The 14,258-nt window shown below is 41.0% G+C and overlaps 1 protein-coding gene across 1 annotated transcript; it reads left to right on the plus strand.

Annotated features, from left to right (window-relative positions):
- Positions 1–6,844: 6,844 nt before the first annotated feature.
- Positions 6,845–12,953, plus strand: RTL4 (retrotransposon Gag like 4). The gene is made up of 3 exons (XM_068532673.1): positions 6,845–6,945; positions 11,333–11,509; positions 12,338–12,953. The coding sequence occupies exons 1-3, from the start codon at positions 6,845–6,847 to the stop codon at positions 12,951–12,953; spliced, it is 894 nt and encodes a 297-aa protein (XP_068388774.1).
- Positions 12,954–14,258: the final 1,305 nt, after the last annotated feature.

Genomic DNA, 14,258 nt, shown 5'->3' on the forward strand with positions numbered 1-14,258 from the left:
TCCATCAATAAGGTGAAACAAGATGTGTTATATCCATACAAGAGAATATTTTTGGCAATAAAAAGGAATGAGGTACTGATACATGCCACAACATGGATGAACCCCAAAAACATGCTAAGTGAAGGAAGCCAATCACAAAAGACGACATATTGTATGATTACATTTATATGAAATGTCTAGAAAGGGCAAATCTATACAAATAGAAAGTAGATTCATGATTACCTGGGGCCAGGGATGGGGAAACTGACTGCAAAGGAATGTGACAGAATTTTGAAGTAATGGACATATTTTATATCTCAATTGTGGTAGTGGTTTTATATATATATATATATATATGTATATATATATATATGTATATATGTATATATATGTATATACATATATACATATATATATATATACACACACACATATATATTTGTCAAAACTCATTAACTCTACATACTAAATTGATGAATTTTTTATATGTAAATTATATCCCCAATATACTTTCAGATTTTTTAAAAGTCAGGCAGAGGCCAGCTTTCTGCTGAATCATGTTACTGCTTGTACCTTTGCATCACCAGTTATCCTTTGGGAACTCCAAGTGCCAATGGCAACAACATCCTCAATGCAGAGGTCACCAAGAACACAGATACACAAGTAGATGGAAAGAGCTGTCTTATTGGAAATATGATCCAATGAGAAAAGATGGAGGAGTAGACATGACCTTACTGAAATCTGGGGCTCAAGACAGAAGGGCTTTGCAAAGAGGGCATTTTGAGTCTATTATAAGCAAAGGCCATAAATAAAATGACAGCATTTTCTCACCTGTGATGGATGTGAAGGAGGGAACTAGTTTGTCACCTATAAATTATTTCCCTGCCATATCTGTACTTAGAATGTCATCGGAATTGTCGGCCCTTCTAACAATAGTTCTTCCATTTACCTTTCTTTTTGCACCAGACAAATTTCAAGCAGCTTAAGACACTTGCCTTGAAAGGCCTTTTATTTTTGACCCAACTAGACCTGTGTCAGTCCTGAGTCATTAGCCCTTAGAGGGAGAAGACTTGCTGGTAGTTTCACATTCACTCTTATTTGATCTTCCCAAGCTTATAAAACAGTTATGATCATTATTAGTTATTTCACAGGTGAGGAAATTGAGGTATGTAACATTAAAAACACTTGCCCAAGTTCTCATGACTAATATGTGGAGCTAATATTCTGATAGAACTACAACCCAGGTCTGACTCCAGAGCCTGGATTCTTAACCATCATGTCCTTATATCTCAGGCTATTAAAATGATAGCTATCATTGATTAAATGATTGTTATGAGCCAGGCACTGAGACAAGCAGTTTGCATACATTACTTCAGTAATTCTAGAATGCCTATGTTCCATGAGGACTCACTACTGTTCTCCAGTTCCCAACACAGTCCCTGGAATATAATAGATATTCAACCAAGATTTATTATGTGAATAAATGAACAGCCCTCTGTGCTAGATATTATTGGCCCCATTTTTGTAAAAAAAAAAAATAATGAAGCTCAAAGATATTAAATTGCTTGAGTCTACACAGCTCTCAACTGGCAGAGCCCAAAGTTCTACCACCTCGTACCTGCTATTTGTTCCAATGTCAGGGGGTTGGGGAATGTCAGCCAGTGAAAATGGAGCACTCTAGCAGTAAGAGCACAGAACGAAGGTTGCTGCTGCAACTTGAGATGTTAGAGAATCCCACTCCTTCTCATTTGGTCTTTTCCCATCCCCCAGAATCTGCCCCACTGCTGAAGCTTGTGGCCTGATTATGCTTGGGGCACGACACGTGAGAGGTAAATAATTCTTCTGTCTTCACTTAAGGGTGGTTGAAAATACCATATCTTTAAACAATTCTTGTCTGGATTATTTTGTACTCATTTTCTTTCCAAATCTGATAGATAATTTTTTTGACCAAGGGCTTGGGCATATCCGAAACTCTTCTAAGAAGAGAGTAGCCACAAACTAAATGACCCATTTGTCCTAGCATAGTACATTCTCAAGGGTCTTCAAGGTTTCTCACTGCTCTGGTTAAGGTCACCATAAGTCTAGGGCTGGGACATCTGCCTCCTGAGCATTAGTCTTACTGCCACAAGTCTTTATCTATATTTCTATCTGGTTAACTCAGGCATTTGTAATGCAAAAACATGCTGATATGCACTGGAACAGGGCTGAGTTTTTCACTCACTTCAGGGAATAATAATAGAAGAGTTATATTGGGAATGGGAAACAGTAAGACCACTTTGCTACTATCTATCTAGTTTTAACTATTATATGTCTGCCATGGGCAGGTATTATAAATTCAACAAAGAATTACTGAGCACCTCTATGTGTAAGGAAGTATGCTAGGCCTTAGGGATATAGAAATAAAATTGGATGATTCCGGGCTTCCCTGGTGGCGCAGTGGTTGAGGGTCTGCCTGCCAATGCAGGGGACGCGGGTTCGAGCCCTGGTCTGGGAGGATCCCACATGCTGCGGAGCAACTCGGCCCGTGAGCCACAATTACTGGGCCTGCGCGTCTGGAGCCTGTGCTCGGCAACGAGAGGCCGCGATAGTGAGAGGCCCGCGCACCGCGAGGAAGAGTGGCCCCCGCTTGCCGCAACTAGAGAAAGCCCTCGCACAGAAACGAAGACCCAACAAAGCCATACATACATACATACATACATACATACATACATACATACATACATAAAAAGAATGTAAGCAGACAAGAATAGCATTAAAAAAATAAAAGGAAGCAGCCGCATAGCACAGGGAGATCAGCTCGGTGCTTTGTGACCACCTAGAGGGGTGGGATAAGGAGGGTGGGAGGGAGGGAGATGCAAGAGGGAAGAGATATGGGAACATATGTATATGTATAACTGATTCACTTTGTTTTAAAGCAGAAACTAACACACCATTGTAAAGCAATTATACTTCAATAAAGATGTTAAAAAAATAAATAATTAAAAAAAAAAATTGGATGATTCCTGTCTTGATTAGCTCATAATCTAGTAGGAAAAATGAGGATATAATAAATTATTACAAGTGATATGAGTGTTTCAAAGGAGAAACACTAAGACATGTTATATGCTAAGTGAATTAGTTTAAGCCACTTGCTCCACACCAAGAATCACCTTCCTCCAAATTCCCAGATAGACACTGGAGTAGGTGACAAGGACGTTTGGTAGGTAACCTTCCAGTGTCTACAGAAAATATGCTATCAGTGGCTTCTATCATTGCTGTCTGCTGGATGCCAGGAACTTTACATATAGTATCTCAACTCATCACAGCTACTTTGCAATACAGATTTTACAGATGTGAAAACTAAGGTTCAGAGAGGTAACTTGCCCAAGGTCTCAGAGCTTTGGCTTAACTCAGATTGGGATTTTAATCTAAATTCTTTCTAACTCCCAAGCCCATGATTCTTCCACTGTTTCAAACTACTTTCAGGGTGTAGTGCTGTTAGGAGCAAGAGTTGAGGATTCTAGTCCCAGATCTAATACTAAATAGTTGTATGTCCTTAGACAATTCTTTCTTTATCTGTTGGTGGGAGTGTTGAATACACGCCTTGCCTACTTCATAGTTTATCAAAATGATAAATGAGACAGTAGGAGAAGACTTAGATCACATAAAATGCTCTGCGTATGGGTAGGATGTTACCAATTATTGAATAACATTAAAAGGTTGCTTCTTCACCATACTCTATAATCAATGCATTGCTTGTTCACTCATAGTCAAGGCTGGGAGAGGAAAGAAAGGCTAACTGGAAAGGGCTTGGGATTGGAACTTAGCAAAGAGAGTCATAACATGACCTGAATAATTTTCCATTTCTTGAGCCTTAAATTCTTCATCTCTAAAGTTGGAACATTAATCTGTGGCTTTAGGAGACTTCTTTTTTTTTTTTAACATCTTTATTGGAGTATAATTGCTTTACAATGGTGTGTTAGTTTCTGCTGTATAACAAAGTGAATCAGCTATACATATACATATATCCCCATATCTCCTCCCTCTTGTGTCTCCCTCCCACCCTCTCTATCCCATCCCTCTAGGTGGTCACAAAGCACCGAGCTGATCTCCCTGTGCTATGTGGCTGCTTCCCACTAGCTAGCTATTTTACATTTGGTAGTGTATATATGTCTATGCCACTCTCTCAGTTCGTCCCAGATTACCCTTCCCCCTCCCGGTGTCCTCAAGTCCATTCTCTACATCTGCGTCTTTATTCCTGTCCTGCCCCTAGGTTCCTCAGAACCATTTTTTTTTTTTTTAGATTCCATGTATATGCGTTAGCATACGATATTTGTTTTTCTCTTTCTGACTTACTTTACTCTGTATGACAGACTCCAGGTCCATCCACCTCACTACAAATAACTCAATTTCATTTCTTTTGATGGCTGAGTAATATTCCATTGTATATATGTGCCACCTCTTCTTTATCCGTTCATCTGTCGATGGACATTTAGGTTGCTTCCATGTCTTGGCTATTGTAAGTAGATCTGCAATGAACATTGTGGTACGTGACTCTTTTTGAATTATGGTTTTCTCAGGGTATATGCCCAGTAGTGGGATTGCTGGGTCATATGGTAGTTCTATTTTTAGTTTTTTAAGGAACCTCCATACTGTTCTCCATAGTGGCTGTATCAAGTTACATTCCCACCAACAGTGAAAGAGGGTTCCCTTTTCTCCACACCCTCTCCAGGATTTATTGTTTGTAGATTTTTGATGATGGCCATTCTGACTGCTGTGAGGTGATACCATATTGTAGTTTTGATTTGCATTTCTCTAATGATTAGTGATGTTGAGTATCCTTTCATGTGTTTGTTGGCAATCGGTATATCTTCTTTGGAGAAATGTCTATTTAGGTCTTCTGCACATGTTTGGATTGGGCTGGGGTTTTTTTGATATTGAGCTGCATGAGCTGCTTGTAAATTTTGGAGCTTAATCCTTTGTCAGTTGCTTCATTTGCAAATATTTTCTAGGAGACTTCTGATAACTGAAAAACATGATATGGACTAAGTTGTTTATATTAAGTTTTCTCCACCTTGAGCAGGGCTGCAGGTTGCCTGCACACCACAGGGACGTGGCAAAGCAAAAAAAAAAAAAAAAAAGTTTAAATCTAAGTGGGCTAGGCTCTGTCAGCTCATCAGTTGCAAGCGGTGTTCATCACTAAGTGAATTGCACTTAATGAATTAAAGATGAACGAGGCAGCAGGGAGCACAAATGCAGGAGAAGACCTTTCACTTCAAATTTAAAGGGCTCATTTTATGACTATTTAAGATCTGCAGATCAGAATTTGTCCATTCTTCCTCTAATTGTTTACTTGAAACAGCATATACTGTTTGAAATGGTGGGGGCATTGGGAATGGACAGAGGAACAAAGATAAATCCTCAAATTGGTAAACAAAGGCTGCTGTAGCTTAGTCACTGAGTCTCCTCTAGGAACAGGAGCTCTGAGGTAGGTGGGCAAGGTGGGTAAGGTTCAGGTTGGCTGTAGATCTAAGGATCAGATTCTAGATTGCATACAACTAGTGGTCAGTTTCATCACCTGTATTTTACTCCTCACCAAGTAGTAATGCTAACTTTGCTTGCATTCTTCCAATGATATGGAACTCATAAATTACTTAATGGAGACAATCATCCCATCTCCACCCCTACCCTCCCAAACGTCTTCAGATAGTGCCTTTCTTGTCTCTGAGAACAAGTATTCCACACAGGAGTCCTTCAGAGACAGTTACACATGTATCAAGTTTCCCCTTTGACCCTTGACTTTACTTAAAATCTCAGTGCCTTGGTTTTCTGACCTGGAAAATGACAAAATCGTGGTCAAGATTGAATGAGATAATGAATATTAAAGTGATTTTTAAGATACTTAAATTTCTGTACACATATACAGTGAAGCTCAATGGGGATAAGAACCATCATTCCTTTCTGGTTGTTCTTTTAATATTTTCACATATTGATTAGATGGGTGTGGTGATAGCTCAACCCAGATTTATTGAGATGGTTCCAATTTAGAATGTTATCTCACTGTTCTTATAAAACATGACAAGGTGCACGCTCAGTTATGTAAAGCACTCTCCCAGACTGCTTCCTTGAACCTAGAAGTAGTAAAGAAGTCTTTGTCAGACATGATCATTTGTTTTGCCTTGCCAAAAAAAAAAAAAAAATCACTGAATTTATGGGGCTTAAGGAAGAAAGGAAGATAGTGGATAGAAAGTCAAAAACTGGTGATACCAATGCCTGCTGGACTTTCCCTCAAGCTCAGACCACTTCTACAGAGATCCCAACCCCCTGCTTGCTTACTCAGCTTCCTCCCATTTTGATCAGATTTTCATGGCTGGATTCCAGGTCTTATTTTTCTTGTCACAATTTTAACCTCAGGCTACTACTGGTAGGGATTCTTTTGCTTGTCCTTCCCCTAGCCCTTTATCATCTTAGTGTATCCATCAACACAGATTTACATAAGACCCATGGAACCAGCCCTGTGCAAGGTATTGTGGGAGTTTAAAGGAAAGAGGCTTCCTCCAGGAGGGAACATAAAATCATGTGTCTTTCCACAGTTCAGGGAATGGAGAAGTTAGTAAGGGTCTGAGTAGTCAGAGGAGGCTGCTTCGAGGAGGCTGAACTTAAGCTGAGCATAGGAAGAAGAGGGCTTTTAGGTGAGGGGAGAAAGAGATTAAAAGCAGGAGTGGGCATGATTACATGTTCTGAAGTGCAGGTAGGGGCTTGGCTTCCTTATATGTAAAATGCAAATAATCATGCCTACTTCATAAGACTACTGTGAGGATCATACGGTCTAGGAGAGAGGTAACAAACGCATGTTCAGCATGTTGCAGTTATCCCTCCAGACCCCATGGCGGACATTGACAATCCTTCACAACATTCTACCAGTGAGGCCAGTTACAGGTCCAGAATCCTCTTACATACAGCTCCAGGCAGCCAGTACCAATCAGAGTATGTAAGCTGGCATAAATTAGATACTCAAGAAATCACAAGTGTTATTACCAAAGACCTACAAAAATGTTGGATACAACTGAAGGAAAACAGGACTTGTCTTTCCTATTCTTACCAAAAACAAATGAAAATCTCTGCATTTACAGTGTGTCAGAGGCCTGCCATGTCTTCAGCACTTGCAGGTCTGAAATGAGACTTAGACCCAATCCTGCTACAAAGGTTATCTGCCATATGTTATAACATCTCTTATGAGCTGTAAGTAGCAGCACACTTGATCTTCAGGAGTTGACACACCTCCAAAACATGACTACTTTCCCTGAAGTCTTCACTTCACCACCCATATAACGTTGGTACCCCTCAGGGCCTGAATCAAGTTGGCAAGTACAGCAAAGAAGCAATAGAGTCTATCTTTGGGGTTTTTCCTTGACTCCATGTAATACTCTGTGTTCAACCCTAGTGCTATGATGTCTACCTAATGGCAGATCACCTTGCCTTCCATCCAGTGTCCTGATCCTTGCCTTCCTAGAAAAACTCTCCCATTCCTTGTAGGCATTTTTCTTTATTGGATTGAGAGAAAAGAACAGTGCAAATGGGTCATGTATTGCTGGGATGATGTTATCGGTCATGATTCTGGCTGGTGACTGAGCAGAATCATTCAGACATGTGTCGTGGTTGCCAGCAGAGACAGTAGGCAAAGGAGAGAAGGTAGGTGAAGGAGGAGACTGAGAAACGTGACCTTAGGAGGAATGTTAAATAGACCCATGGAGCAGGAAGGCTGATATGGCTCCTTAATAGAGTTGTGCACATTCGAAAGGAAAACTGGGAAACTGACAGGGAATACTTGTAGATAGTGTTCATGACATGTTGAACTTCATAAGCAGCTAGGCCATGGGTCCAGCTGAGCCAGAAGGAAGGTTGACGCTTAAAGGCAGGTATGAGGTCTGAGTCATAGCAATAGGCATATTGATCCCAGCTGGGCTGCTCTGTCTGATATGGGGATAAGAGAACGATTTTTCTACCTCATTCACAGGCAGAGCAGAGCAGAATAGTACATAACACCCAGCAGGAACTACAGAGTCCTGAGAGCAGGGTCAACTCAATTGCTACGCTCTCTCTTGCCTCTGAGCCAGCTACATCTCACATGCCTGAGCCGGGTCTGCACTAGCCCACTGTTTAGAGGTGACCATGCAGCCTCAAGCAGAGTCTAGGAAGGAAGCAATCTACATATCACACACTTCAGGGGCCACTTTTGGAGTCAAATATTTTCTACTTTCAAAAACGTAGATAGTGCCGAAGCAGAAAGGGCCTTTTGCGATTACTCAGCCTACAGTTTTTTGAAAGTGTTGCTGGGGAAACTTCTGCATCAGCATCACTGACAGAGCTTGATTAAAATGCAAATTATCTGGCCTCATCCCAGACCCACTGAATCACACTGTCTAGGGGTGAGGCCCAAAAATCTGTATGTTAAAATTCCAGAGGATTCTGAAGTATCCTGAAATTTGAGAACCTCGGACAAACACAGGAGTTTTGTGTGGGCAGTCGCCCAATATTCCCAAGGTAAAATCTGAAGACTTCTTAACACAGAATAATTTGGGGTGCCTATAAAAAATTCATATTCCTAGGTCTCCTGCTAACCTTCCTGAATCAGAATTTCTTATCTTAATAAACTTCAAGAAACACAATCCCTTCATTATACAGATACAGAAACTGACCCAGAGAGAGGAAGTGACTTGCCCAAGGTTGTCAGTATAGATAGTGGCAGAGCTGGGGTCACACCCAAGTCTTCAGACAAGTTCAAACAGTATGCCCCTGTGGTCACCTTATGAGGGTTATTTATCTATCAGTTTAGCTCTTATGACCACAGCATTCCTTAGAAGATCTGGAGAACAAGAGTAAGAACGAAACTGCTTTGGGTAGTTGCATGACCCTAGTTCAATCTTCTCCAATGAGTTATGTAGAACAGCTTGAAAATAAAACAGTGTAAGGTCACAAAGCTCTCTTACAAGCAGCAGGATACTACAGGCCCTTCTCCAAATGGGGTCTTAGGGGACTCCAGAGTGGAGTAGTTTTATATCTGGGGAAACTCCTCTTAACTATGGCTTTGGTTCAAACTGAACACAAACATCAAAGTGGCCTGCAATAATTTACTAAACCTATTTTTGTGTTGTTGTTTTTGTAGTTGAAACACATACTGATTAAGGAAAAGCTTAAGCATATGCAGTTTTCTATCAGACCTGGTCCAAGCTCACTAGTCTGATCCCTCAAGCCTGTGCATTTGAGTTATGAGCTCTGTCTCTACTTCGTCTCCGAAAGACTGTGGTCTGGAACTCCTCCAGACTGTCAGCTCTGCCCCCAGGATCTGCTGGAACAATCCAATAGAAGGCCATTGACCTCTAAAAGGAGAGCAATTTCCAAAATGATAAGGCAAGGTAGATTTTCTTTGAGGGATTAAGCAACTGCCATTGACAACAGTGCCATTGTATGATTTGCATTTGGGCTAATGCTTATAATTTTAGCAAGTGTTTCACCAGTGCTACATAATTAGAAAAATTAAATGATCTGCCACTTTGAATACATAATTCTGTAAAGAAACTGGAGACCTCTACAGATATTCTGGAACTTCTGAGAGTGGAGTCAAAGGGCAGAAAGCAGGGACAGAGAAGGAAAAGTTATAATTGCACCCCCCAAAAAAGAGTTTGGTAGAGGTCCACAAACCCTTACCTTCAATTCTGAAATCAAAAAGGTCTGTACAACAGAAGCTTTTTTTTTTTTTTTTTAATTTGGTGCCAGAACTTATTTGGCAGAAAAACCTGACCTGAACTGACATGAACTTAGTCTTTATCTCTTTTAGTATGAATATTCAGACATTTTTTTCCTGCAGAAATGTTAATGGCTTAATTATGGGATGTTTTCCCAGACATTACTGGGAGTGTTATGTAATAAACAGTACATACTCTATGTTACTTTTCTAAAATCTGAAAATAATTTAAATTCTAAAACACAGACTGTGGACCTAGAATAATGATAGCTAACATTTATGGAGCATTTGCCATCTGCATGAAGCTGTGCTAATCTCTTTTCATCTCATTTCATCTTCATGACACCAAGAGGCACGTATTAATATCATCTCCATTTTAAAGTTTGGAACTGATTCTCACAGAGGTTAAATAACTTGTCCAGAGTCACACGACTTTTGGCCAAGCCAGGGTTTGGACCCAGGTCAGTCTGACTCTAGAACCTACATGCTGAACTCTTGCTCTCTACTACCTGGGAGAGATGAGCAGTTGTTAAGAACAGTGTGGGCAATTTGTGGCTTTATATGGAGGTAGAATAGGCTACCACCTATTCTACATCACTTGAGGGTGAACCTCCTACCCCCATATATGTCTCCTCCCCATCCCTACTTCTCTGAGATGCTACTAATATGGCTTTATTCCATGATATTTGTATGGATGGCTTTTCTCACAAGGACCACCATCATCAGAAATCTGCCAGCCAACTTGTACAGGTTCCTGGCATCCACTCCAGACTTACTGAATCAGAATTGCTAGAGATTGGGACCAAGTGGATTTTTATACACATTAAAGTTTGAGGAAATAAAAATGAATGCCCTGAGAAAGGCCAATCATTAACACTCAATAATTAATTAACATATTAGCTATCAGTTGACACCTAGCTGGGTTGACAGGAATAAACTCATGGATGGGCACCTGTAAAGTGAAAGATGTCTGAAAGGTAAATAGTAGACTAGATGGGTGAGATATGGAAAGGAAGAATGAAAGGAGGTATGACAGTATCTTTCTACTCTGGCGTTATGCACTGAGGGTAGAGCCTCACCACTGGCATTGTTCAGCTGTACTGGAACAATCTTGGAAGCAAGTCTCTCATTTTTTGTTGCTACTCAGAGCACCTATCTATTGTCTCATTGATACTCACAGCAACCCCTTGAGGTAGACAAGACAGTCATCCTCATTAGATAAAAAGAAATTGAGAAGCAAATGAGTTCTTCAAATCATCCAACTGATAGTGTTTAGGCAAGTTTCTGGCCCCCCATCTTACACTATTTCATTCTTCCAATAATTTCTTCCATAGGTTTCGAGAGGAGGTGCCATCAAATAAAACCTAGGGAATCAAATCTTGCTTTCAGTGATACACATTTTTTTTTTTTTTTTTTTGCCCACTGATGGCCGATTTAAATACATTTAAATACTACACAAGGTAAGGACAGTGAGAGGAATTACATAGCAGAATAGTTCAACCAATATACGATATGTTTGGGGTTTGTTTTAAACTTTTACTGGTTGCTATATTCTTGTTATCAATGCAGGGAAGACTGCTGAACATTTTGATCTTTATAATTTAGGAATATTCTGTTCTTCTTTGCTAGGTTCTCAATCTCACCTCTTCATCTTGCCTGTGATGTCTTAATCATGTCCATGGCAACCAAATGTGACCTCAGACACAGACTAGAAAGCCAGAAAAAATGGATTAACTACCACCATAGCAATTGGATCCTCACAGCACTGCAGGCTATGATTGGAGCCCTGAGGGTCAAGTCCAACCAGTGAGTATTCCAGTTCTGGCTAAGTGCTCTCTAGAGCAGCACATCTCAAACTTCAATGCACATTCGAATCACCTGGAGAATCTTGTTAAAATGGAACACTGATTCAGTAGGTCTGGGGTGGGACCTTAGAGTCTGCATTTCCAACAACCTCCCTGGTGATGCCAAAACTGCTGGTTCCCTGATCGCGTTTGGAGTAGCAAGGGGCAAGAACCATCATTATGCCCAAATAGTGTAAGCAAATGAGCACATTTGTAGTCCTGGAGGAAGTGCTGTTTTGGACAGCAGTTCTTATGAACAGGCCAGCTCTCATATTAACTAGTTGTATGACCTTGGGCAAACATTTTTACTTCTCTAGGTCTCTGTTTTCTCATCTGTGAAATTACAAATTTGGCCTGGATGATTTCTACGATCACTTTGGATTGTAAAATTCTTTGATTCTCTGATAAAGAAAGATACTTTAGAATCAAAAGCTTACTCTGAGAGCAAATTGCCTCCATATTACCAAGAAGGGTAGTGGGGAGAGAAATCTACTGTAACTTTTGTATTTATCTTCTTAATTCCAAATCTTCTATGTGTCCTAAGGTAATTTATTTCTTCTGAATGTGCAGAACATTGGCATTCTCCATGAAGAAGAGGCAACACTGAGTAGTGGACAACAGTTTTTGGCATTTCTCAGCTCTCAGCATACCCTTGTGACTTCTTCATAGCTAACAGATTTGGCTACTTGCTCATGACACCGTCTCTCTGATCACAGAGCAAAACCACTGTCTGCCCACTGGTATCCAATATTGGTACTCAATTCTGCTTAGTCTCACTTGATTCCGGAAGATACAGTAGAGAATTACACAGAATCACCACCTACCAGAGTGCTCTGTTGAAGCAATATGAGAACTTTGTTCTTGAGTTACAGCAGTCATTTGGTGAGCCCACAAAACAGGAAATGAACCCCTTGGTGAATGCTAAGGTTGACAAAAGGGACAACTTCTCTCAGCAGGATGCCACTACTTTCCATCTCCTTGCTCAAAATCTGAGATATAATGAAACCAATCAGAGTGATCACTTCCAAGAGGAACTAGCTGACTCCATTCAGGCTGAAGTAAGTGGCACAGATCTGATGGACAATCTCCCAGACCTTATCACTCAGTGTATTCAGTTGGATAAGCAACGTAGTGACAGGCCAGAGCTCCTGCAGTCAGAGGCCCAGATCCCAGTGTTGGCTTCCCTGATCCGCCACCAAGCCCTCTCCAACCCCACAGGTCCACCACCCAAGCAAGACCCTATACAGCTTCGAGGAAGCCAGCCGCCTCTCACTCCAGCCAAACGAGCCCGCCAGCAAGAAACTCAGTCATGCCTCTACTGCAGCCAGGCTGGTCACTTCACAAGAGATTGCCTTGCCAAACGTTCTCGAGCCCCAGCAAGGATAAATAACCCAGCTCACCAGTAAGAGGAGCCCAGGCAGGTCGCATTGTAAACTTATATCCCTCTCACCTCCAGCCTCATTGATTTATATCCTGCATTAACATTTAAAATACAGATGGGGAACGGGGATACCACTTTACAGTCATGAACTCCTATGCGTCTGAGAATTTAAACAACCAGATCTTTTTCATTTGGTGACCCATCACCAAACTTGATAAAGCAATGATGAAAACAATTCCCAGGCACTTTCTACAGTTGGGACTAATTTCCCAAGTGTACTGAAAGCCTGCAGGCAAAACTCTGCCCAGTCTGACCCAATGGAAACCACCCTGGCAAAACATTGGGAACTCCATCCCCACCAACAGGTGATAGATACCTGGGTTGAGTTTGTTGGCCCAAGGCCTTCACTCTTACTCTCATTGGTCTGTATCCTAGTCCCCTGTTGGTTTAAGACTCTTGGCTGAAGTCCCAGTTGCATTTCCATATCCTACTAACATTCTCCTACTAGAGGCTGAATCCTGCTCCACCTATTGACTGGAGTCCAATTTAACACAAACCAACCTTCATGGAAACACAGCTATGCCACCTTTTCATACAGCTATATATTTTGCTACTATTTAAAGATTGCTGCTTGCTCAAAAGTAATCTCTTGGCTATTGACAAACTAGATGGTATGGTCCTTTGAGCAGTCTGCTTGGAACTTTGGGTCCACTTCTTTGAGAGTTAGCCCTTCAGGCAGGTATATGTTTTTAGCCAAGCCCTAGCTTACTCCCCTTTTCCCCAACAACCTACTTCAGGTTCCAGCATGTCTTATGGCCAAGTCAAAATGCTCTAGGATAATGACCTCTAATAAGTATTTAGTGAGAGTTGGGGAATGTGTCCCATCATAATTACTGTGTCTGAAGCATGTCCCTGCTGCCTTAGACAGGGAACCTGGCTAACTAAATCTCCACTGAAGACTGAGGATCAGGCCCTTCAGTAGTTTCTGACTCTAGAGGCCTCAGTGCGGTCACCATCTAGGATCACTGCCCATTGATGCTAAGCTCTACCCTTATGGACCACCTCTGGGGACCTTCATCTAGTTGAGGATCTTGAAGAGCAATTAACGGCAGACAATTGTCTGAACCATCTCACATTTCAAATCCTGGGGCATATACATCAACACCATCTGTACATAAAACTCACAAAATGGGGGTATGATTGCTTGTGTTGTACTTTTGGCATACATTAATTCTGTGTATGGATTCCTAATGCTTCTGAGCAAAAGTAGTGCTATGCTGAAAAAGTAAAAATCCCTAAAATGTTAAGGATATGCAGTGATAATTGGTGT

This window comes from Eschrichtius robustus, chromosome X (assembly GCF_028021215.1).
Source record: "Eschrichtius robustus isolate mEscRob2 chromosome X, mEscRob2.pri, whole genome shotgun sequence".
Taxonomy (NCBI): domain Eukaryota; kingdom Metazoa; phylum Chordata; class Mammalia; order Artiodactyla; family Eschrichtiidae; genus Eschrichtius; species Eschrichtius robustus.